The 26,912-nt window shown below is 40.4% G+C and overlaps 1 protein-coding gene across 4 annotated transcripts in view; it reads right to left on the bottom strand.

Moving 5' to 3' along the window:
• Nucleotides 1–2,263, bottom strand: part of TCF12 (transcription factor 12) — a 149,493-nt gene extending 147,230 nt beyond the window's left edge. For 2 of the 4 annotated variants that reach the window (XM_088520135.1, XM_088520149.1), the window contains exons 1-3: nucleotides 2,207–2,263; nucleotides 1,287–1,383; nucleotides 406–478 (exon numbers count right to left, since the gene is read on the bottom strand). In XM_088520135.1, the coding sequence (XP_088376261.1) occupies nucleotides 406–478; nucleotides 1,287–1,361 (148 nt within the window). In that variant the 5' untranslated portion in view covers nucleotides 1,362–1,383; nucleotides 2,207–2,263. The remainder of the gene's footprint in view (nucleotides 1–405; nucleotides 479–1,286; nucleotides 1,384–2,206) is intronic. The other 2 variants (XM_088520129.1, XM_088520141.1) reach the window with 1 other exon arrangement.
• Between the last annotated feature and the right edge of the window lie 24,649 nt (nucleotides 2,264–26,912).

Here is a 26,912-nt window from a genome sequence, read left to right as displayed (position 1 = left end):
ACCCATTCTTCAATTGGGAGTTTTCCATTACTTGGCATTTTACTTGAGTGTTTTCCCCCTTTATAACACGCACTAGGAAATCTGAAGAGAAGTTCAATTTTATTAAACCAAAACAAAGAAGCCATTCATTTTTGCTTTAACAGATAAACAAGTTGCATGTCAGTGTGACTGGAGATCCCTATCATTTCACTGTATTGAGATGAAGGGTCTAAGGCACATAAAAGGAAGACTGTGGCTGAAGTTAAGAATAAAAATGAGTCACATCAAAATAGGACATTCCTACTTAATTTGAATGTCTTATCAAACTATGTACAAATGAAAGATTGTAAGAAAGATATCAAGACACCAAGAATGCTAAAACAAAGTTTTTTGTGGCTTTTTTATTTAATCTCAGATGCATCCTACCTGATCCACTGAACTGACTGCTTCCTAACGTAGTTGGTCTGGTTTTCCCACTGTTAACAGGTGGAGAAAACATCTGTAAAGCAAGAAAAAAAAGGTGTTTAAATTGGTGTTGAAACATTGTGCTAGCTTTTTAATCTGCTCTGGAGGCTTAAAAAAGATTGAATATAAAACAATGAATTGATGCATATTTCTACTAGAAAATAAACAGCAGATACATATTCCAAGCCATAAAGCCTGTAAGTACTCCTCACAGTTTATTAGTACTACTAACCTCTCCTTTGGAGAAAAAAAAAAATCTTTTTTCTATTATTATTTAGCTATTTAAAATCGCAATATCATAAATTTTAAGTCAGAATATATTTCTTATTTATCTATGCATTTAAAGTCACTTGACAGAGTCAGCATTTGTAAGGCAGTAGTTTTCCATTTTGCTTATAAATCAAGCACCTTTGCAAGAGTCTGTTTAAAATACCACACAGAAAAATCTCACCTTTCCAAATAAAAATTAACACACATTTGTTGCAAATTAACACAATTTGTTGTAATTGATAACACAAATTATCAATTAAAACTACTGTTCCCAGACAACAGTAAATTTTCTTTTGGTTTGTGTCTTTTTCTTTTTAGCTAAAAAATACATATATTTTTTAAAGGCAAAACCACCAGTGTCAGACACCAGCTTTATAAATGTTAGTTATTAGATAATGGCATCACTGGGTCAGCCCGATTTCCACCAGCTAAACCAATTGACGCAGCTGGCATCAGGGCACTAAATCTGGCGGTCTAGACGTGACATCAAAGTTCAGGTGTGCGGCTGGGCTGGAGGGCCCTGCCCGCCGCAGCCCGCTCCTTCGCTCGCCACAGCCCCGAGGGTCCCATACCGCGCTGAAGTCCAGCAGGTCGCTCAGCTCCTTGTCCGTCCCGATCGCGGCCATCCTCTGCTGCTGGGAATTCATCTTTCCCCGCTCCTGCTGCGTCCTGGGCACCGGAAAAAGACACGGGCGCCGCTCAGCGCGGGGAGGCCGCGGCCGCAGCGCGGCGGGGCAGGGCGGCAGGAGCGGCCGCGGCTCCCCCGCTACGCAACTCTCGGCAAGTTTCGCCGCGCTCACTCGCCGCGCTCGCTCCGCCGCTGCCCCATCGCGGGGCCGAGCTCGGCGGCGGCCGGCGGGGCCAGCGCGCGCCCGCCGCGCCCGGGGAATTAAGCGGGATTAAGTGACTCACTGTGTCGGCAACAATGGGGCTGACAGCCCGGGCCGCCCGCGCCTCCGCACGGCCATGTCCGCCCGGCCGGGAGGCGGGACCGGGAGCCGCTCGGCGGGCGGGCGGGCAGCGCCGGCCCGGGGGCCGCGGCGGGCGGGGGCCGCCTCCGGGCCCGGCGGCGCCCCGAGCCGCGGAATGGGGGGGGGAAGGAGGGCCCCGCCGGCGGCGAGGGCCGGGGCGCGCGCGGGAGGAGGGGCGGAGGGACCGGCTCCCTGGCGGTGCCCGCCGGCCGCCGCCGCCCCGCAAGTTTGGGAGCCGCCCGGCGGGGCCGGCCGCGCTCAGCGCCGTGCGGGGACGCGGCGCCCCCAGCGCCCGCGCCGCGGCCCGCACCCCCCCACCCCTTCCGCCCCAGCCGCCCAGAGCCCCCGCGCCCCGACCCGCCGCCCCCGATGGCCGCTCCGGGGCTCCCAGCGGCGCCCCCCACTCCGCCGCTCCCGCCAGGCCGCGGCCCCCGCCCGCCGCTGCCCCTCGGCGCGGGCGCCCGGCCGCGCTCGCTCCCCGCGCTGCCTCCAAGTTGCCGGGGCACCGCGGGCGCGCTCACCTGCTGCCCCCGGCGAGCTGCGGGCGGCGGCGCCGAGCGGGCGGCGGCGGCGGCGCCGCGGGCTGCTGCGAGGCGACGAGCCGAGCGCTCCCCCCCCGTGGCAGGAACTTGTGGGTTTCCCTTAGGCAGACATTTTTTGCTTACAGAGCCTCAGCACCACGTTCAAGGCTCCGTCTCCGTATCCCTCCGCGCCGAGCGCCGCGGCCGCCGCTCGCTTAACCCTTGCGGCGCCGCGACGGCCGGGACGGAGGGAGGAGAGAGGGAGGCGCCGCTGCGGCGGTGGCGGCGGCCGGGAGGCCCCTTCCTCGCGGGGAAGGGGGGGCCGCACGGCACGCGCCGCAAGCGCCCGGAAAAGCAGCCACCTCTGCCCCGCCAGCTCAGCCAAACGCGCTCCACACCAATCTCCGAACGTAGCTTTCATACCCATACGCGTGCTCCAAAATGTGCTACTGCACTTAATCCTGATTTCAAATACACTAAAATTGGCTTAAACACTTTTAATAAATCTAAATATACCCCCCCTTTGCAACATAAAATGCATATAACCTCACCAAGCTTTAAACATTAACTTGGATGTCCCTATTAAATACACAAATTTTAAACACCTACCATACCCAAGCATAAACATATCTCTGCTATACAAGAATAGACCTTCATATAAGCAATGCACTGAAATGGGGGATACTAAAGCTGAACTCCCTCTATAGTTTCCATGCTAGAGTGGAAACCTGGGTGTTGAAGAACCCACACCCTTCAGGGTCCTGACATTTCTACAGATTAATCACTTTTTTTGGTGCTCTTTTTTTTTTTCCCCACCTCCCCAAGCCTAGCTTGCAAGATAGTTCACGTTTGAAGCTACACAGACACAAGAGCATAGCAGCCTAGTAAAAACGCGCTTTTCACAACGCCGGCAAGTGATCCCTGTGCACAACCTGATGCTCTACAGAGATCTCAAGCCTGCAGAGCCCCCAGGTGGCACCTACTTGCCACCACCTGGGCCTACAGCAAACCTAATCAACTGGGCTTGCTTGTGGCCTGAGGTGCTGAGGGCTACATACCCCTTTCTCTCTTAAAGTGGGCAGATAATTAAAAAAAAAAGAAAAAAAAAAGAAAGAGAGAGACCTCTACAGCCACTATGTACTTGCGGCTGAGGGATTCACAACACAAGGAAAACAAAAGAGCATTCTTAAAATCCTGGAGGACCTAAACCTCCATAGGAGGCAGGAGGGCAAAGCGCTCGCCCTTGCAGGCCGCTGCTCGGAGAAGCGGCTCGCAGCGCAGACGGCTCTCCAGGCCCTGGCCCCATCCTCTCCAGCTCAGAACTTCCCATCCCTGCACGCCAGCCCTGACACCTTCCGGAGGAAGGGGAGGGCGATACCAAACTTAGCAGCCCCGACAAAGACACACTGACAACTCTGAATCCTTTAAAACTTTTCTGCCATTTTTTTTCTCCCCTATATGCCATTTATTGGAATAATCCTCTGGCCCTGTGCTTCTATGAATATTCATATATCTGCCACTTGGAAATGCAAGAAGCAATTTGTATTAAAATATCAACACAATGCTTTCCATTCTCTGTGCCCCAGAGGGATATAAATATGTACTTTTTCCCTTTGATGTATAAATAATGCTTCACTTTACAGGAAAGCCTCAATGATGGAGATCATTATATGTTTCATGAAGACCGTTCTTTAACATATTTTAATTGCAAGGAGGAGCCTCTATTTACATATTGTGAAGACACTGTTTCTCTTAAAAGATCACTTTTTAAAACATGCTGGTATTGGTACTCGGTACCCAATAGTATAGCTACTCCACCAACACCATAGTTTAGCAGCTGGCTAAATCTAATAGTCGAAGCAATAAACGTAGTGGTTATTTGTACTGATGTATAACTATCAAAATTAAAACTGAATTTCAACAAGTCTTTTTATTAGCCCTCTGATCACTGAAGTTTTAAGGTTCACATTATAGGCTTTTATTTGCAGCTAGAAACTTTAAGTAAAAAGTGAGGTATTAGTATACTCCATGACTAGCACTTAAAGATATATAAAATAGTGTAAGACATTTTAATGAAGTGACATTTGGTCATTCATCCAGGATGACCAAATATAACCTGCTTGTGTAAATGCTACAATTATTGCATCTGCAGCAAAGAAACTATTTCCCATTCCATTCCTGCTCTCATTGGTAGTCAAGGTTCGCTCTTCACAAACTGCCAAATACAGCAGGCATATTTTACATGAATCACACCAAATTGAAAACCTTCCACCTTCCTTACACACTGAAGGTCAAAATGCCACTATCTTCTGCGATTGTTAAAAGTATTCCTGCAAAAATAAGTGGTCTTAAGTACCATGGGAGGAATGAATAGGATGCATAATGCAGAACATGGAAAGAATCATAACTGCCAATGATTTTGTTAGTAATTTGTGAGCCAAAAATCCCAGTTATAAGGGCTGAATTCCCAAAGATGCTTCCCCAGTCATATTATCACTGGTGAATTTTCCATTGTGATAAACAACCTTATTAGTCTTTTGGATAAACAGTCCTTCCTCGGAGAAGTCTGAGGTAGTGCAAGAACAAACATGTGAATCTACTCACACAAAGCCTCCAGTAAACTCCAGTCTCTGACCGAGCACACAGCACAACTGTGAATCTTTATAGTAACAGCCCTTGACAGCTGATCCACCAACATCAATATGGTCAGCTACCAACCAGAGCAATCAGGGAATTGCAAGTTGCCAGATGGTGACTGCAACATTCTTCTGCATACTTCAACATGGCCATGAAAACGGTAGAGAATTACTCACAGGGCATTAAAAAAATTAATTGAAGTAGAATATAAAAAACAAATCACTTGTACACACAACTCTGAAAATTACCACATTCATAGACTGATTTTAACAGTCTTTGCACACTGCTTTCTCTCTGATCCTTAAAGGAAAAATATTTGATACAGCAGACAGCTGTTGTGTATTCAGGGATGTGAGAAAATGTATTCTGTATTATTATTTAATGTAGCATGCCTGTGTGAATAAAATCATTAAGCTTGCATGCCTCCTTTTGTTTTATTTATTCTTAAATTTGCACACACTGAATTAACCCCCACTGCCACCCACACCATGCCAGCTCCTCTGCTGTTCCCTGACAAAGCATTTGACCCAGGATGGAGTTTTCACTGCCAGGTCTCCTTTAAATCACACATGCACGCACACAGCCTGCATCCGCAGTGAGCAATTTATCCATGATAAACTATATTGCTCAGCAAATCCAGAGCCCTGGCGAGAAGTCAGCAAACCTTTCTTCTTGGTCCAGGTTTTTTGACAAGCGAATTCTCGCCTCCGTGAAAACAAGCTAACCCTTCCTACAACTTCCACTAGACTTCCCAGTTCTCCCAGCAATCCGCATTCTGAGCCAGGGTCAACACAACCTTATGCCCCGTAGCTAAGGTGAGCAAATCAATCCTGCCTTCTGACTCGTGCCTGGGGACACCTGCAGTCTGTTTGAAGCCGATCAAAGTTAGTGAAAAGGTTTTTTTGTTGTTAATGTGAACTGTGTTCTTACAACACTCCTTCCTTCTAAAGCACACTTTGGAAAAGCACCCTACAGACAAGACGTACAGTTCTACTCACACTCTCAAGCCTTACGGCTGAACAGTGTGTTCTCCCATGGTACAGATACCTCAACTTGCTGCCACAGTTGCTGCCTTCTATTATTTACTTCACTGATATTAAAATTGTACAACAGTTTCCAAGACAAAAACACGTCAAACACTTGCAGGAAGACATCACAGTGAAACCTCTCACAGCTTTTCTTCTTGGGGGAGGGATGGCAGCAAACATGCAGCACAACTCCTGCGGGGGCACTTACAGCTCGACTTAACACATTACTGCTGTGGACAAAACGTGGACCAAAGGGTACTGCTGCCTACATGGGGAGCTTCCCGTAAGGGACAACGGACACCAGGGGGATTCTTCTGTGAAGACAAAAGTTGCTGAGGGGAAAAAATAAATAAAAATAATAAAAAGAAAGAAGAAAAAAAAAAGAGAGAGAGGCAGAGAGAAAGAAAGAAAACATGCAAAAAGCAGGGCCCCAGGGGCGACGCCGCCGCCCAGCGCAGCCGGGCCGGGCCCTGCGCCGCCTCCCGGCTCGGGACGCCCGGCGGGCGCCGCGGCGCCGAGCCCGGCCCGGCTCCCTCTTCGCCCCGCGGCACCGCCCCGCGCCCAGGCTCGTCCCGCGAGGCCGAGGGGCGCCCGCGCCGCCCGGTCACTTCGCGGCGCCGCCCGCGGGACCCCCGCCCCCGCCGCGCGGCTCGAAGCCGCCGCAGCCGAACAATGCGCGGGACTATTTGTCCTTCCGCGCCCGGCGCCGAGGGAGGAGCGAGCGGGGGGCGGGCGGGGCGGCGCGGCCCTGTCCTCGCCTTCGCCTCGGGCTCGCGGCCTGCACCGCCCCCGGCCCCGGGCGCAGCTTGCGCGGCCGTCCCGCGCGCGCGCAGAGCTCCCCTCCGCGCGCAGCGGCTGCTCGCGGCCCTGCCGGCCGCGTTGCGTGCGAGCAGCGCCTGCCCCGCGCGAGAGCCGCTCTGCGCGGAGCCCGCTGCAAAGGGGGCACTTCAGAGCCCACGGGAGTGAATTCACGCACAAGTCACTAGGGTATCCCCGCCGATAAGCCAGTCTTCACTAACTAAAAACATTTAAGAACAAGTGTAAGCTAAAGCCAACCACGTCTTTGTGCTGAAAGAAAACTGAAAGAAAAGCACATACAGACTGTGCTTAAGGCAAAGGCACCATCCCGCTCCGGTAACACTGGAAAGTCTGGGGCAGGATGAGGGCAGCCAGGATGGCTGGGCAGGCCAAGCAGAATGGTTAAAGGGCAGTCTCTGCCTTTGCCTTGATAGGACTCTGGGTCCTTTTCTACCCAGTTCATTTCAGTCCTGAAACTTACACGAGTTTAGCACCCTCGAGATAAGCACTCCCCTCACCCCATCAGATTTGATTGAAAATAGAAATTAAATTTTTAAATATTGGAAAAATGAGACAAAAGTGGATGAACTGGTGATACAACTACATAAACCTAGCTTCCACAAAGGAAAAGCAGAAAAAAAAAAAAAAGCAGTTATAAAATGTACTTGCCATACTACTACTCAGTCTGAAGTCAGTGGGTACAAAACTATTGGCTTCGAAGGAGGACTGAAGTAGAGGCCATCCAGCTTGTCTTCTATAATGTTTCCAGAACAAACATCAGTCTGTCAGAATAATTCATGCCACACATAGAAATTCTCCATCACATTCTGTAAGAAAAGTTGTTATTTTAAAGTTGAGGAATTGTTCTTTCTAATGTTGTTTTGTATTACTTCCTTTTTCAAACAACAAAATATTAAAATTAGCTATTTAGCTCAAGGCAACTCCTAAAGTTTACATTCAATGCAGAAGTGATGGTTATTAGAAACCCGCAGAGCCATCAGGGTCCTGGCTCCAAAGTGAAAATTGAGAAGTTGTTTAGCTCACACTGACGCTCAGAACATACTTTCATCTCTGGGGGCAAGAATTATGGTATGGTCTGCACTTTCTTTTTAATTAAGTTTCTAAGTCAGTTTAAGGTTTTTTTAATGCTAAAAAATGAATAAGCAAGCTTGAATACTGTTTTTCACTTTATAGTTTTAAATATCATTATAACCATTTACTAATTCTAATGTTAAGGAAAATATTTTAGTAGCAGAAATAGGAGACTTGCAGTAGTGAAATCTTGTCCTGCTGAGTTTTCTTGCCCTTCTCAGAGTTTTATGTTTCTCTCCACTTTCACTCCAGGCTTTCAGCTCTCTGTGTAATTGAGTAACTTTGTAAAGGTCACTTCAGTTTTCTTTATCTCGTATGTCTCAAGTGTAAAATGAGAGAAGATAATAACCTCTCTGAAAAAGTTGCCAAAAGGAACTAGACTAGAAGATCTTCAAATGAAACACATAGCAAAAGAGGTTTCAAGTAACTTAACATATAAAACTAAAGTGGATGATATTTTGCATGAATGTATGTTAGTTTTGGATTATAGGATAGATAGAGCAGGTAAAAGGAAAAAAAAATCTCAGGTTTTAGCAGAAACATATTTAAAATATTACTTACCTGTAATATCATTACTAGAATGTATACATATAGCCTACACTTCTTACTAACTTTTTCAATATTAAAAAATTACCTTAGGATTCTGTTACTGTAAGAGCAAAGATTTTTCAAATAATTGTTTGTATGCAGAGATGAAAAATTTAATTTCCTTTGTAAAGCCCCACTGCTCTTTTTAAAGAGCTGATATTTTAAATACATATTAATTTTAATAAGAAAATTTCTGTGGTCACATCTTCTACCTGGTATTAGGAAAACATTATATAACATATGTTGCAACTCAGTATCAATATAACCTTTAAATAAGAGAATAAGAACTATTAGAATATCAGTTAAGTGAGATCTATTGTAGGGAGGGAGGATGGTTATTGGGCATTTTTGGCTTTATGCTGGAGCTGTGTATATATATGCATATCATATTTATAGCAGTTAAGCCAGAATGGAAAGGTAGCATGAAGTATGTGTATCTAAAAATAAAAATGTTTTGCTCAGTTTGAGAGACAAGGCCATTTCTTAGACAACTCTGAAAACTGGAACATTTTTTCATGGTAAATTTTATTTATATGCTATGACTACCAAATAGCTGTAAAATACGAGTTAGTTATTGTCATTTCCCATTTTCAGAATATATTTTTTTCACCTCTCTGTTATAGAATATGCAGCCTCCAAACAGCACAGAAAAGAGTGAATAGTTCAAAACTGTAATATGAAGTATAAGACTGAGAAGGCCATAGGATAGCTAAAACTTAACCTTGAATAAGATCTCCAGCTTTTATTTTGCATAGGAGAGGCTTTGATAATACAGTTATTTTTTTTCTTTCTTTATTTTTTTCTGATTGCTTTTCAGACTAGCAACTACTGATATACAGATTTTAACAACCATAAATGTACATAATAGAATACCACAACTGTAAACTTTTTATTATGATAGTCATGACACTAGCCTTGTAACCTGCTCAGTGCTATCCTCTTGGTTAGCCTGGCCTTGCTCTTCCTAGGTATAGATACACAAAAGGAAAAGTTCTAGAAGACCCTAAGTACTATGATAGAGTAGTAGTGTTATTTCAAGGCTTCAGTCAAGTCAAGTACAGCCAGCAGAACACAGACACTACTTTACAAGGATTTAAACAAGGTTAAGGTTAAACTGGCTTTTAAGGTTAAACTTCTTAATGACTTTTTCAGGTGAGAGTCTGTATTACCACATTTACTTATCATACAGTTTTATCACATGCAGTGTTACAGATGTCATATGATTGTCACATAACAAGGAATAACAGCTTAGACTGTTACATTCTGCTATCAGGAGTTCTTGTGCATTATTATTGGATAGCCAGTCCCAAACCGGTTCACCTGGGTATAGTGGCTTAGGTCCTTGGCACCTTCAGTTGTTTCAAGCTGCACACAGAGCTTGCCATCCTCTTCACTGCTCACATGCTGCCTTATGCAAAACCCTTCTTAGGGAACATGTTTTATCCAGATCACCAGTCTCTGTCTGGACCACTGTCCTGTCCACAGCAGTGGGTACTAGAGTAACCCACTGTCAACAGACCCACTGTTTCTGCTTTAGCTCTCCTCTCTCTCAGGATCTCTAAGTGCTGAACGAATTAGATTCTGCTGTTGTGTTCTATGGTCCATTACCTGACTGCAGTGTATCATGTGGGTCAGTTTATAAATACATCTTTAGTTTCCCTATTATCCTTCTCACCTCAGCTTCTTCAGTACCAAGATTTGGTGCAACTGCAAACTTCCTCCTGTTTAACATAAGCAGGTTTGTTATGCACTGCTCTCCAGACAAGAGCTTGAAGCTAAAAATTGGCTATTAATTCCAGTACTCCTTGCACACCTCACATTATTCTGAGTGGGCTTGCATGAAGGCCTTCATACCTGACCGGAAGATAAACACTGTGGCTCAACTTTGACAGGACTTTCTCCTCCAGCATGAGGGGAAAGTCTCTTTATTGCCTCTCCTCATATTGCCTCAAATTTGTTGACATGATTGTTGAATCCCTTTTGACTTAAATTCTGATTTACACAGGCCATCTTTCACTTACTGCTAGAAAGCAGTAGTAAGGCACATGTTCCTTGGCTCTAGTCAGTGTGGGAACTGAAGTAAGTTCACTGCCTGTAAAGTTAAGTATTATTCAGTGCTTGAACAGAGCTCTTAGAGGCCCCACAAGCAATAAGTGCATCAGTAAAGAGCAACAGCTGGCTACTCCCTAACACACACAGAAGCAGGAGCCACAGCAACACAATTGGCAGGGCAGGGGCCACCCCCAGACAGAGTCCAGTTCTAGAGCATCCAAGGGAGGTAAGACCAGGGATGGCAAACAGGCTTACCTGGGACTTCAAATCATCAGGCAAGCTTATGGTGATGAGGCACATCTGAATCAATCTGCAACTCAGAATCAGCTCCAGAAGCAGTAACAAGAGTCCGAATCAGCCCCAAAATCAGCAGACAGATCCATGTTAATAAGGCAGATCTAGGGTCAAGCTGGGAAGGCAGCCTGTAAGTCCAGAACAGCACAGCCACGCACAGGACAGGCTGCAGCTGAGTCAGAGACCAGCCCCCCTGCAGCAAAGATCAACCAGGAAATGCCACCCCAGGGCTGAACTTAAGCAGGGACTCCCAAGCCAACGGGAAGGGTGGGCAGAAGCCCCAGGTGAAGATGATCATGGTCCTTAAGGCCCATGAGTGCCCTCAGGGCTCTAACAGTGCCTATGCTTGTTCCTAATACTAAATAAATATTAGGCGGAGTTCTGGAAAAGAAGTGTACATGTATTTGGCGCCCTAATTAATCTGGTGTATCATTGTACTTATAGTGTTATTATTTTTGGAGATAGCTTAAATATCTGCAAACAATACTGACCTGCAATACAGTGCTACATGTTGACAGCCTCAGTTTTCAGCACCACAGACCTATGCTTGGGAAGATATCTTGAAAGGCATAGGATGCTAGTCACTAGCATGGACTATTTTGACTTCTCCAGGTGGTTCTTCACTCACCCATCACAGAATGAATGAATAGCCATGCTTTGCAACTCTTTAGGACCCGTGAGTTGTAGCTTCTTCTCTAGGATCCTAAACATTTCATATCTAGCCAGTGTTCAAAGAGGACCTGGTAGAATTGCTTCATTGCAAAGCTTGTAACTCTTCCGTATCTGACCACATCCTTATTCCTGCTGCTGTTTTTCCATTAGATACCTATCTACTTCACTGTTTACATCAGCACCACATCTAGGCCTCCTGTACTATTGCAGTGGATCTCTAGCTGTTTTTCAGTAAATCTGATCCCAAAGTTCTTCTCTTTACATTTTCAAAAAACATTTTTGTGTCTTTGACAGGTTCATCTCACATCACTGTGTACTTAGCATTCTAATAGATAAACATGGATATATAACAGACATATCCTCAATGTTGCTCACTGCCCCTCCAGGAGCTCTACTGTATACAAGTTCTGAATAAGACCCACTCGTAAGAGGCAGTGAATATGGATAGTTGGCTGTCCATGTATACTGCTGAACTTGACGACCTTTTGAGGTCCTTCCAATGTAAATTATCCTATGATCTTGTGATCCTATGAGCCTTCATATTAGTCAGTTTAACATTTATTTTAAGCCCCCACTCCTCCCTCAACAGAGAAGCTGTGCATGAAAAACTGCTCTAGGAACACAGAACTTTCTTGGAGAGGACTGGATCCTGATGCCTGACTTACAGTCAACCTTTAGAAAGATCAGCAGTGGGCTATCAAATGATGAATCAAATGTAGAAGGAATCAAAATGATTTGTTTAGTATGATATTGAGCCAAATTAAAACTAGGACAAAAAGCTTGTGGGGGAATAGACACATGGTAAATAGAAGTGGCTGCTGCCACTGCCACCCTGCAGGGTCCTACAAGATATCATGGAATGTGTCAATGTGATTTATTTTTATGAATTATTCCTATGGGCATTATGTATGTTTTCTGTGAGGATTAAAGGGAGCTGTATCTTTAGAGATACTACATTAAGATTCCGTTCAATTTAAAAAAAGTAAACTGGATAATTTTTAAATTATCTGAAAATAAATCCATATAATAGAACATTCTATACAAAGTGCATCATAGAACTATTCAGAAGGCTGAATATATTTTTACAAGCCAATGAATTTAGAAAGGAAAGAGATGAGACAATGAGCAAAAGCATTTTCCAATCTGCAAGCAAATATACTCAGAAACATAATATTTCCTATACTTAAAAAAAAAAATGTATCAGCGAACCCCTTCAAAATTTAAGAAAAATCCTGGTGTGATCCCCCGCTTTGTAAAGATCCTAGACCCTGACAATTTTGCTTAATGAACAATCAATTGCCTGTGGAAGTGTCACTTTCCGAACTGTCTGCAATTTCTACTCACAGTGAGCAAGATTGTGGTTATCCCAAAAACAGTTTTCAATGTTGTTCATGTCTTTCTAGTAATCTGAAGTAATACATTAGATAAATGACTACTAACTAGATAGGTTTTTAAAATAACAATCACAATAGAACTTTTTTTTTTCCCTTTTTTCTGTGCTGTAGAGAATCTCCATGTAGTGCCCGGACTGCTTGTTTCAGCCTCAGGAAGCATTTAACACATGCGCTTCTTGGTTCTGACTGTAATTATGAACTATCTGCAAGACTACATGTTCTAAATAGGTCTTGATTTTGATGTAGGCAATCCCCAATATACATTTGGTCTTTCCTCTCTGGGAAACCATTCACTCCATATAGTAAGACTATCAGAATTCTCTTTTAGTTCTTGAGGTAGACTTGGCATTAACTATCCTGAGGGGTTCAACTCTGAACTCTGCTCACTTTGTCAGATTCAACCTGAATCTATTTAAAGCCTTAAGCAATACAGAGGGTTTCAAACCTGTGCATGGGGAAAGAAGCTGGGCTGAATGTGGAGGACATGAAACCTATGACGTCACTTTAAACAAAAATATCTAATTTAAAATGAAAAATATCTTATGCCCTTCATTTTGAAGATTAATTTTGTGAATGTGTACATACCTATTGTCATCTTTTCTTTTTTTCTATATTCTTGCTTTTTCTGTCTTGTAGTATACTGGGATTAGGACAGACTTTTGGTTTTTAGATTTGTTTTGCTGTCTTCATCACGAAATACAGATTTGTATGGCAGACCAATATCTATTAGAGTATTTCTACATACATACATAGACATGGTAAGTATAACACAAGGTATTTGAAACTTTCCGTTATAAAAATTTTTGTTAAAGTCATCTGTTTGCATTTCATTAAATAAATTTATATTTCATATAAATCAACATTTGTTTCCAACAGGTATGCCAAATATATGTGTATATATATATATGAGTCCCTCAAAAATAAATTTATTTCTCATTAAATGAGCTTCCTAAAAACAGTCTCAGACAGAAAAGCAACAGAAATCATGAAAATGGATTCTGCCACATTCTGAAGGTAGTTATAAAGCAATATATTATATAGGAAGGAATTTCAAAAGCTCATGAAGCATTTGGGGCATGATGTATCAGAAAGGAAGTCAAATTCATAAATGACTCACCAAAAGTTAGGGGAGGAGGAGGATCCAGGGTATTTTAGAGAACTCTGATTTATGTCTAGAGACTGTTCCAGAGAAACAAGGAGTACGAGGACTGAAAATCATGTGTAAATACTTTCCTGTTTTCTCTACATGTGCATTCACATGATTTTACCAACAGCTAAAAGCCACTGGCTTAGAAATTTTTTTGCAAAATCTGCATGTTCTGTGCTTAAATTTCACTCCAGAAGAGAGAACCTGTTAACACAATGTCTGCAAAGTTGGAACTGTGGAAAGTCTATAATTAAGTTATTGAACTCTCCACTGGTTTTGTAGTGAAAGGGCTTACTAAGGCTAGACTGACAGGGCATTTCTGGACTTCTGGTTTGTACACAGTTACCTAGAGACTCCAAATAGATAGCTTGGAAATCTACACAGACCAATAGAAAAGGACACAGTATGCGGTGCCACCCAGATTATTATCATTAAGTTGCACCCAGACAATTATTGTAAGTTACAACTGTTATAATATAGACATGCACACACAGAGACTATATGCAATAGCATAATTATTGTAGAAGAGCTATTGCAAAAGAGATTTTCAGGACAGAGGCCCCATCTTGATCATTAACTATATCTTGATTATACATTCCAATTTTGTTGAGAGAGAGAACAGAAAGAACATTGATTTTTACAAAACATGAAGTGCTCTGCTATACTACCTTTCACAGATTTACTAGCAAGATAGCAGTTTAGCTTGTCCATCCACGGCCCAATTTCAGCTTCCAAAGCATGTTTTAAAATTTTAAGTACTTACCAAAACTCTTGCATCCACACAAAGTCAGTCTCAGAGGGTAGTTTATCAGTGAAACGGGATGACTCATAAATTTAATTACTGCCATCTTCCTATAGCCCACTAAAGGCAAGAATATGTCAGACATTGCCACCAAAGTTTATCCTTGGCCTGCTGAAGCTTCAAGCCCCAGTTAAATTAGCTTCCTGCTGTGTTTCCCTGCTACAGTTAACAGGAGAAAGGAATTCTCACCGCGCCTGAGCCCTCTGTTGTGAACAGCAGTGGTCTCATCCTCTAACTATGCCATAAACATTAGCGGTGCCAACTTGTAGAGCTGCTGTGCAATTATTCCTCCATCCCTAATGCAGGAGTGATGCATGATGATTCTCCATAGTTAGCCCTTCTCTAGTGGCCCAATTCCAGCCTCTCTTTTTTCTTTCTCTTGATGAATTACAACAATTTTATCTCTTGTACAGACTAAGATGTGTAGATGTCTATCTGAATTTGCAGTATTCTACATTATATATAATTTGCATTAGGCAAGTGAGTGCCACGTCTCATAAATGTACCTCAATCTTTTTTTGATTTTGGCTATTTCAGTTCAGAAAGCTCTGCAAGTTCATGTGCATCATTAAGATGGTTCTGCATAATTCAAATTATTTTACCTAGAGAATAGTCTAAATAAGCTGCACAAGAGCAGAAGGAGCCTCTAATTTGTGTAAGTGGTGGTAGTACCATGCATCATTTCTTGAGTTCTGACCTGGCCCATACTCTGAAACACAGAAGGTTTGGAAAAGTGGTGATATAGCAATTGCTTTTTGAGGGTTAATTTTAAATTTCACACCAACTGGATCACATCTAAAGGATTATTAGAGTAGGTATCTTAATATTACTGATAATGGAAAACCAATTACAGTCTTCCCACCCTTCTGCAACCCTCTCCAATTATAAGTGATTCATGAGAATTAATATAAGTTGTGCTCATTTGAAAAGAGGACTTGATTCTAAATGTGCTACATATTTACCTAAGCCTTAAAAATAAAAATAAACAAACAAATAACTATGGAAGAGAGGCCCAAGGCTGAAATAGGAGGGTTTTGTTTTTCAAGAATTGAGATCAGTTGGCAGCACTGAATGGGGAAAGCTTGTACAGTCTCTTCCTGAATTTTGTTGGTTTAAGGAAGTGCTGTCGAACCTCATATTCACAGAGTTAAGATTATCTATCCATTTTTTCAATAAGTCGCAAAAAATGTCACTTGACTTCTAATCAGCCAGTTTTAGGTAAAAATCATTGCTGGGCTTCTTGACAGCTAGAAAAAAATCTAATAAATTCTTGAATACAAGTGAGAGCTTATGTAAAATTCTCAGGTGTCTGACTGTTCTCAGCAGTATATTGCTCTAGAGTTGCAAATTCTGACATTTTTTTTCCATGATCCACATTTCAGCAGCATAACTATTGGTGGCATCAGCTATCTACAAATTTTGCACCATTTAAATTTGACAGCACTTTCATTTACCTCTATTGCATAAAAAAAACTTCTTTATGTATATAAACAGAAAAAAAGGAAAAATTCCAATAAAACCAGTGAGAGTACAATCACTAGATACCACTTCAGCTGCAGGGCACATAGTTCTTAGCAGCATTTCAACAAATGCAGGTAATTTAGTTTCAAAGGGACAAATTCTCTGGGTTTCTGAATTCTCTTTGTGATCCTCAGCTAGCATGGAGAGCTGAGGAACAGGGCTGGCAGAAAGTAGAGTGAAACAGAACGGCTCAGCTCCCGTTACTGCCACTGTTAATGGGGCGCTTGACTGCAGCACCCAGTGGTGATGAGGGTGACTCTGGTCTCCCTCAGGTAGAAAGGATTACGGCATTTCCCAGGTTTTTCTAATCTTTTAGGGTCAAAAGACAACTACAATAGCAGATGATTTACAGTCTTCTCGTCCTCCAGCTCCTCTCACTTTCCTACCTAGCAGAAACCTCATACAGCAAAGAATTATCTATCCATTTTAACAAGTTCTCTTGCACTGTTTTTGCTCTGAGGAATATCTTTGCCCTGGCCGTGAGGAAAGGTACTGTCTAGGCCAATTCTGTGTGCTACATTTCATGTATTTCATGCTAGTCTTCACCAATTGTTGATTCAATGCTAGGCAATATTCAAAATGGCCAGCATGAAGATTCTTTCTGCCATCATGACATGGTTTACCCACATCACTTCTTACCCATGCTTGTGCAATTCTGGAGCTTGATCATATTTCTAGCTGCTATTAAAACATTTATATTTCAAAAGGATGCAAAATATATCTTTAAATACTGATTTTTTTTTTACACCAGAACAAGGCAATTAGAACGCCTTTTTGAATGCAGCCTTCATATGATTTATGCCTTTGCTTTGAGATTGGATTGCTGTAATTGACTCAGAAGAACAAAGCCCTGTAGCCACCAAGAGCTGTTACATACTCACAGCCTAATGACTTAAATGAGATACCTGAAGTCAAACAAATTACAAGTGTTTTGTGTTTTCACTGGCCTGAGTGCGTGTGAGGAGCAGTCTAAAGGAGTGGCGCTGACTGACACATTAACAGCCTGGAATTGCCCTACGCAAGAGAGCTCATCCCTGGTCTCTGCTCTGGAATCCATGCAGAGGTGACACCGCCGGCTGCCCCGCTGCTGGCAGAGCCATCTGCGCCGGTCCCCACTCCCCGGCACGTCCCCCTCCACATCTCACAAGCAGGTGCTGTGAGCTCACAAGTTATTTTAAAAAGCTGCGCAGCTCTTGCAGCACAGAGATGCTGCTGAGATTCTCTTTGGAGCTGGCAGGGTATTTTTTTTCTTTCAAAACTTCTGAAAGCAAAGGCTATCTGCTTCCTGCTGCATGGAGCTTACAGCCACAGGACTTTTAGGTGGGGGCAATTTTAAAGAATGAGAAAGATCGCAAATATCCTGGATGAAAAACTTCTCTGTTTTTGTATGTTCTAAATAAACATGGTTTAAAATTCAGCTTCCTCAGACTGTTTCCGCCTGCTAAATGTCAAGGATTAAGTAACAGTCAGATGTGTTGGAAATTAATTTATTTTCCCCCCTTTCAAAAGGTACCCATAGAGAGGTGTTTGGCTTCCCTTCAAACAAAATAGTCTAAAAGGAAGAAAGAACTACCAAGCAGACAAGTTAGCACAGTTGCACTTTAAAATGATTGATACGTTAAAATGACTCAGGGACAGAGTTTGTATTTGTGAAAAATGTATCAAGCGGTATAGTAGAGAGGCCATGAAAAACAGGTTCATAGTGGGGGCTCATGAAACATGATTAAATTATGAGCAACAAAACCTACAGGGATCAAGGAGTTAAACATATTTGTGGGGAGAGGCCAGCTGTACTGGTGTAGAGGAGCGCACTTGTTGAACAAAGAATTTGCAAGCGTAAGAGCTCACTTGAAAATGGAAATGCTGAAAACTATAGAGTTTTTTGAGGTTATGTTTCCATATGTGAACTGAATGTGATTTTCTCATCTCTTTTAAATGTGCTCTTAAAATTCCTTTCAGTGGATAGTGGTTCTAAAAATATCAGCTTAACATTTTAATTTTTAAACAAATAATCGACCACTAACTGTCATATAAATACCATGAAAAATGTTTAAAAAGTCCTTCAAGGAAGTATGATGGTGTGGAATATGCAATACAGGTCAGTTTTTGACAGGAGAAAGAAAAGTCATGTTAGCCAAAAGCACACAAGATGTGGGTCCAGGAGCAGAGATTATTGTCAGTCATTACTGGGTTTGTTTCTTTGCTATAAAAAAGGGAATCTGTGGACAATAGGAAGCAGCGTTTTGACTCACCATCTGGGCTGCACTCCACAGCTACAGCTGTGTGACAGCTTAGAGGAGGAGCTGGAGTTGTGTAATGAATATATACAGTGTAGGAAAGAGTGATATTTATGCCAAAGATAAGGACTGATGAAAAAGTAGGAGTGGACAGGATGGTGTAGGTTCAAGACACCCTTTCAAATCCTGTCATCTATGATTCAATGCTGGCTATTTTCTTAAAATACTTGGTGAGAAAATCTGAAATGAGAGACTCAACTCTCATAACTTGTTGTAGCATGCATAAATACAAATGCTAGGAATTTCTATACAGTCACCCAAGTCAAATTGGTCTAAATAGAGTTATTCAAACACTTTTTTTTTTGTCAAATAGATTGATCAGAAGTCTTTGGTTTAACAGGTTAATTTGTAAGAATTAAGAATTTCTTTATATAGTATGGTGCTGTTAACATTTTGAGCATATTTAATCCTATATCATTCACAGAAATTAATCAGACTCATAATCAAATTAACAATGATCTAGATAGGACAAAAATTATCTAATTGCAAGACAAATTCTTCAGTAAGTGCATTTGATAAATATATATCATATTATTTACTCATAGTATAAAAATAAGATTTTTTACAGGTTTTCATTACATTTACATAAATATATAAATATGTAAATTTTATAACTGCTATTCTATGCTCTGCCCCTGCTATAGAGATGATTAACAACTAATTTTGAAAATAACTGTCTAATAATACACCTTTCTCTAAAATATATTACTTAGTTGTCATTGGTAAAGCTATATGAGATGGCTCATGTACCTGTAGAGATGTATTAATCTGAAACACTAGTTACTAGCACATTAGTTACTATCAAGTAGGAGCTAACATGCCACCACTACTACAGGACACAAGTTAGCACAGCAAGAAGTTAAACCATAATTGGATGGAAAAAAATTGCTAGAAAGATTTCCTCATTTTTGCCTTGTTAAAGAAATGCACTAGGATGGTAGGTTCTGTCCTTCAAAAAGCATTCAACTAGAGGCCCCTGAATTAGGAATTAGTCAAATTCCCTGTTTTATTCCTGTGCCTTGGAGAGTTTATGCGACAAGTATAGACAAGTGTGAAAGGCTTTGAAAACAAATGCAGAAATACCACCCATCTGAGGATCCAGTGTCTCTGAAGCACGGAGGGAAAGTATTATTCTCTACTACTCCTTAAAGGTCTAAGGAAAAAAAGGGTATTATTCTGTCTATGAAGATACTCTCAGCAATCAAAGTCTACTAAGTGCTACTGCCTTAAGAAGTGCTAGGAGAGAGTTAACACCCTATGACTCCAAGACACATTAGTGAAAATCAGTGAAAAAAGTTGGGCCACAGTAAATCCTTAGATAAAAGAGTGGAGGTAAGTAGCTGGCATTTGTTTCTAATTTGTGTTTATCTTATTTCATTGCAAATGTTAATTCTTTCCTTCTAACTGAATATGGAATATTTCATTTGTTAATGTTTTGCATTAATGTGGTCAATATAATTGAAGCTCAAGTGAGCTGTGTGCCAGACTTTCTAATTGCTGCCAAGAAAAACTTGGGTGTCATTTTAGAAAAATCCATGGGTGGAGGAGGAGGAGATCATGACCATCTGTCTGTGCATCAAAGGCTACATCGTTATAGGGGAAAAATAACTTCTTTCTGTTGTTTGCCAGCCATGGTCCCCTTCAAACTTTCAAAAATAAATATTTCCAAAATTGTCCTGTGGGCTTAAACACTTCTTGGAAGGAAGCTAGGGAAAAATAAAACAGAGGACAAAACTACACAATTTGGAAGTGTGTGAGATGGAAGGAAGATAATATCAGATGAAAGTAGACTTGGAACCTTCCCAAACATTTTTGGCCACATCCCTTTCAGTTTCAGGGCTGCTAATGTAGCACATATATAGAAAAGGGAGCACAAAGCCTCCTAGGGGTCCTGCAGACAAATCAAACTTATTTCATGCCTCATAGCATTTACAGATTTCTTGATTTATTGTTTAACAGAGAGACTAACAGGACAGGAGAAGGGGAGAAAAGATACAGTAAACACTTGTCTGGACCTACTTGAGACTAGAACTTCTGTTGTAAACTATAAGGACAATAGTCTTAAAAATAAACACTTTGGAAATAGTTACATGGAGACAAACGTTTCATATAACTAGTATTATCTCTTGTTTGTTTTTTTTAACTGAAGGCGCTGCAAAACGAAAATTTTGATTTGCTCTTTGTTGGTATGGTGGTCAAAGTACAGTGTAAGGAACTGAACTGTGAATCTCTCTGAAAGACCATTGGTCCTTCAAACCAGGAGTCACTACTGCAGGAATACTGTGGGTATTTTACTCCTTTATCAGTATAATACTCATTTATAACACTTCTTTATCAATAGTCATTGTGACAGAAAAGTCTCTATTAGAGTGAAATTACAACAAATTGAAAATGCCATTAATCATGCGGGTTTTGTCAGGCTGCCTCTTCCAGAATTGCTACTGCTTTGGTTTAGTCTGCTGTAGTAACTACTTCAGTTCCTCTAAGTTCCACTCTCTAGCATACTCTCTCATCAAAATATTTGTGTTTTGTAGGGTATGACACCTAAGCTCAGATATTGTTGCTTTAAAATGTTGCTCTAGATTCTCTGAGCAGGAATCCTCTGTCTTGTCATACATTAGAAAGACTTAGAGTACTTGTCTGGAACATGGGGTTTTTCTTTGAAATTGTGAATTCTCTCCTTTTTTGAAGATTAAAAAAACTGCAACCACACCCTTCATCTTAATATGAATAGACTCCTAGATTTGATAATCTGTTTAGGACTGCTAGGATCAAATCCTAAAAATGTGCATATTGAAAGTGCAAGAGGTGAATCAAATTCACTTTGCATGCTTGCTATTCTTAATTCCCACCTTGCCAGATAATATGAACTAATATTTAAGGATAATATATATTCTTTTAAAAGGCCTTTTAGAGTTACACTTAGAGTTCAGCTTCGATATTTTAGAATTCTAAAATTATTTTAAAGGCAAAAAAGAGTATTATGCTTGGAATATATCCCACTGCTTGTTTTTAATAAATGCAAAACCAAGTACAAGTCAATTTATTTTCATGCAATCAAATGCTCGAACATTTGATTCTGAATAGAGAGCCAGAAAATTCTATCACATCTGGAAACTTTTGCAAAGATATCGATATTAAAAGTTTTACTTTTTTATTTATTTTTTTTTTTTTAAAGAGCAAAGCCTTTTTTTAGCCTCAGGCAATAAAAATGCCAGTATGAAGATAAATTGAAAAATACAGCTTTTCAGCTAAGGCATATTGACAACTCACAAATAATTATTTTCATATCAGAACTGAATGACATTTTGGAAGAGGAGGCATAGAATCTGTAAGAAATTCCCCCCAAATCCAAATTAATTCACTGTAATAATTTGGCTGAGTTTGGTGAAAAGTCTGTCTGTATCAGGTCTCTTGTTCAGATAATATGTTAATCATCTCTTTAAGCCTTAGTTTTCAGTTAACAAAGGAACAGGCTTTGGATATTATATGTGTAATTTTAATTTTTTTTTTTAAGGCTAAAGAGTAGAAGGTAGTGATCCAAAGTTCCAGTAACACTACAAAAAGCTACTGCTGAAGAATGGGTTTGTTTCATTAAATCCTGCTTCTAAACATTCTCTGAATTTTTTTTTTTAAAAAAACAGGAGCAGATATCTTTGTGCCCCTCTGCTGTGTCACAGTCCGCATGGTAAGCAAATAGTTGACCATTAGTAAAATTTATTGTCTGAGCTACATAATAGGATATCCTATAAAGCAGGAGTGTTAGAAATCTGCTCAGAGGATTGAATTGGAAGATTGCCAAAAGTTCAAGGGCCACATCTATTTTGCATAAAATGGAGCAGATGGTAGCTGACTTCATCTTTGATACCCCGGTACAGTCCACAGAGATTATAAATCCCAGCATGAACCACTCCATCTTTGCTTACTTTGAGCAGGTGAGAAAGAAAGATACAAAATACATTGCAGATATTTTGAAACACCTACTCTGAAAACAGGCTCCGTACTACATTATTGTACATATCATTGAGACTTTTTTCTAGCAAGAGTTTTGTTTTAGCAGCTACAACTAAATGGAAGTTTCTTGGCCATGTTGTTGGAGCTTTGCCTATACTACTGGCCCAGAGAATTACCCTGTTCCTTAGAAAACCAGCTGTGATGTTACAGAATCACTTATCAATCCCCTGTCATTATGTTTGGTCTATTTGATGTCATTGACATGCATAATCAGATCAATTAATGGCCTGAAAATCAGTATTAGAAATTCTTAAACACTGTTGAAAGGCTTATGGGACATTAACATATTGCTAAGGAGAGGATGTCTTAGGTTGTCCCTGAGGACCATCATCTAAAAGCTATTTAACATGCCATCAGTGTCTGAGATTACAAGCTTATTTTGGTTGAAAGACCAAGAGATTTAGAGCTTAATTCAGTAAATCTTAAACCTAGGAGAAGTTTCATTCATCTTAAGCAAAGCAAGTAAACATGTACAAAATACTCTAAATAAAAATCTTAGCGTGGACAAGTTAAAATTCAAGGAAATAAGTGCCATCTACATATACAGACTGAGGAGACACGTGACAGAGTGTAATAGGTAGTACTGAATCAGTTATTTTTTGTAGCTGTCTCATTGCATATCACAGTATATTAAATTATATGCAGTTGTATTAGATTTTAACTCATTTTAATCTTAATATTGTTTGCTAATACTTGATATAAAATACTTCTCTGTTGAAATATTGGTATTCCAGTTCAAGAAGGCTAAAGTCTAAGGTCAAAAGCAGTAAATATATAATAATTTTGTTAGTTGCCCAATTTATTCACATTGTCTGAAACGTATAAGACATCTAATAGTAAAAAATGTGCATTTTTTTGTCTTCTAGAAATGCTTAGGCATTTTCTCTCATTCAACTATAGATGCAAGAATACCCTAAAGCTGTTGGAATATTCAGCTATCCCATATGCAGTGATGTTTTACTTTCTGAGCCATAGGAAGATATACAGGCTGTCATCTATTTTTCATGCAAGTGCTTTGCAAGAAAATAGTTCTAATTTAATTCCTGGTAACTCATCTGTTAGAAGAAAGATGTCCTGAAAAGTAGTTATAATTTGTAATTGTTGTTATGTGTTTCTATATCTATCTCCTATTAAAAAGTATGCTGAAAATATACTGAAATATAAATCAGTATCAAAAACCAGTACTTGTGAAGACTGAAGCCTGCCTGCTTTGATCTGACTGCACAGAGCAAACAAATTTAAGCACTTTTAAAGGTGGAGATTCCACTGGCATCTCCACGTGTCTTTCAGATCCTGCTCCTCTTCTTCCCCCTAGGAGCTGCCCAACAGTGGACATAGCCCTGTATCCCTGTATTGCTTCTCAGGATCTCTGGCTAAACCTTTAAAAGCTGTCACAGTTCTGAATGAAGTTTAGGAAGGCTTCTGATGGAGCCTGTTGGGGCTGTAGCTCCCCACATCAGTGCATCTAGCGTGTCATTGATATTCACTATCTCATGATGTGGTAACAGCTACACAGTCAAAGTTGCTGTGTCCATCACTTCAACTGGAACAGAACTACAAGCGTTGAAATTTCTATCATAAACTGGCCTCACGCAAACTTTACAGGGTATCATCAAAAGCTAAGGGGTAGTCCTAATGTTTGCCATTTTTGATGAGTACTGCCCTGGGCCTTCTTTTTCAAAATATGTTACAAACATTGGAAAATGCAGTACATAAGGGGAATGATATCTCATTTTTACAAACAGAAGTGCATGGCTGGTGTCAAATAATTGCACTTGTTCTAATTCTGCAATAGAAAAACAAAAAACAAGGTGAAAAAATATTTTTAAGTGATTACAATCGGATCTCAGATTTTTTTTATTTTTTTTTTCAAGCAGTGGCTTCTTGTTATAACTTTTAATACTTAAAAAGTTATTTTAATCAGCATGGAATTGTTCTAATTTGTTACTTCTATGCTCTGATTATGAAATGTGATAGGATTCTAAATATTTAATGGGAATGGGATTATTAGCAATGTGCCCTTGCTGCTTGCTGCATTGTTATCCTCTTTATCATGAAATATATAATGTACCTGTATCAAAGAGACTCTATAGTAGAGCATACAGATGGAATTAATTCCTAAAACAGTCATGGGTCTGCAAGTGTTATTCTCCAAATCTCAATATAGTCTTCCTAGATTATTATACATGAACACACTACTAAATATATCATTGAAAAAAGGCTTTCTCCTTTTTCCTTTTAATAGTTAGTTCAAGTACTGTTGAAAATATACTACTACTAAATAATCAATTTGATAAATCCTGAAATTGCAAAGAGTATTTAGATTCTAACTACCAATAATCTACTAGTTATCAGCAGCAGCAAGAAAATTAAAAACAAACAAAAAGTTTATAGTGTTTTTTGAGACAAGTCAGTCTCTGCCAACACAGAGTAAGTAAATATATAATATACTAATATGAAATGGAGTGGTACAAAACATAACTGAGTAATGAGACTATAAAAAAACACTAAGATTTTCCAAGAGAATCATATACTGGGATATTTCATTCAAGGGATAAGTCACTGAATGGTGACCAATATAACATCTGATAGTGCAAGAACTCCTGGGTGGAATGCCCCCCAGATTACTCACTTGGAACTTGGTTTAGAAAAGATAAATTAATGGTCCAGACAGGAGTAGAGCAGAGTGGCAAAAATAAAAGGTTTACAGGAAAGACTCTATGGCTCTTAAAATGAGCTAAAATGGAATTATCTCTGAGTTGCTAAAACAAAGTGAATACATGGGGCATCTCTTGTAGTATATGTAATAGAGCACTGCCTCCCCAACAAACCACCCACCTTCCTTTCTGCTGCCAGTTACCCATTTACACTGCTCACAGCTCCAGCAGAGATAAAGATGAGGTCAGTGGCAAGGTGTCAGTCAAGGCTTTCTGCCATCTTGATTGCTCTTATAAATCACAGGCCAACCTGGGACGGCTGCTAGAGAAGCTAATTCTCATCTTAACTATATCTTTCCTTACCTGTATCAGGACCAGCTGTCTGCTGAGCTTCCATTCTACCACCTCCAATTCTTCTGTATCTCAGTCACTGCAGATATAAAGCATATTAGGGACATTTTTAAAGCCTTCTCCTTATTCACTGAGACATTTCTTCTTTACTATGTTTTTCAGCAGCACTTTTGAGGATTAGTCTTGCTGACAGCCACATGGCCTGAGTAATCAAGTCTATTTTATACTGTTCTATTCTGTTCTGAGAATTCCTCCCAGTAAAAAGCAGAATTTTAACTTCCTTTAAAAATTCAACAGAAAGTAAAGGAATTTTCTTTACACTTTTATGGTAGCTTTGATTTTTTTTCTTGGTGTAAACACGTACATATATCAATTGTAGTCTAATAGATGTAATCTCTCCTAAAATATTTTCCACTTCTCCTGAGAAGTACAAAAACAGGGGGGCTGGATTAGTGCCACAGATAATAATACAATTGCTGGCATTATTACTGTTCCCATAAACATGTTAATATTCTGTAAACATTCCATTAATATTCAACTGATATGTTCAAAAGGATACCTGCAGCTGGTTGATTCATCGCAGTTATTTCCAAAGTACTGTCTGCAAACTGTAAAAAAAATGCCCAGAAGCTGATCCTATCTCAAGGACTGGCAAAGGTCCCGATCCTGGCATGCAAGTAATTTTTGTCCTACGGATATCCTTTAGTAGGATGCAATTTATTTATAGACACACTGCATTTCTGACATACAAAGCACCAAGTTTCTGCTTTTTTTCTGAAATATTACTCATCTGGTTTAGCTGTATTTTGATTTATGACAATGTTCAAGGGCTTACAATAACACTAGCATATACATTACAGTGTTACCACTTTTGAAGTATAATTCTTGAGCAAAAAGGCCCAGGTAGCATAACTTTGAACTGAAATATGGTGAGGAAACTAGCTTCTGACCATGTACACAAGAACATCCATTTTGGACTCCAGATGCTGTCTGGAAGTGCATTGCTTCAAATATTTCTGTTGTTTTAAAGGATAAGTTTCTTAGATGAATGCATTTTATTCCCCTCCAAAGTAATACTAACTTGAAAAATATTTTGAAATAAATAGATGACTACCTGGGAACACAGGAGCAAGATCTCCTCCTATATCATGAAGTAGTTAACAGTAAGAACAAACATGGCTGCTTTTGCAAATTGTTTTCAATTAGTAGATGAAATAGAAAACTCATTTGAGAAACTGCTCTAAAAATTATATGCTACATTTCCCAAGTGAGTGCTTCACTATGCACCTAAAGAGCAGTCCTGTAGCTCAAGCAACTATAGGCAGTTTATAATTTATGCCTATTTTTTACAGGTGCATTTTG

This window comes from Tinamus guttatus, unplaced genomic scaffold (assembly GCF_059628265.1).
Source record: "Tinamus guttatus ecotype Peru unplaced genomic scaffold, ASM5962826v1 Tinamus_guttatus_pri_ptg000004l, whole genome shotgun sequence".
In the NCBI taxonomy this organism is placed as follows: domain Eukaryota; kingdom Metazoa; phylum Chordata; class Aves; order Tinamiformes; family Tinamidae; genus Tinamus; species Tinamus guttatus.
Note: the sequence above shows the minus strand (reverse complement) of the source record. Positions and strands in the feature narration are given on the sequence as shown.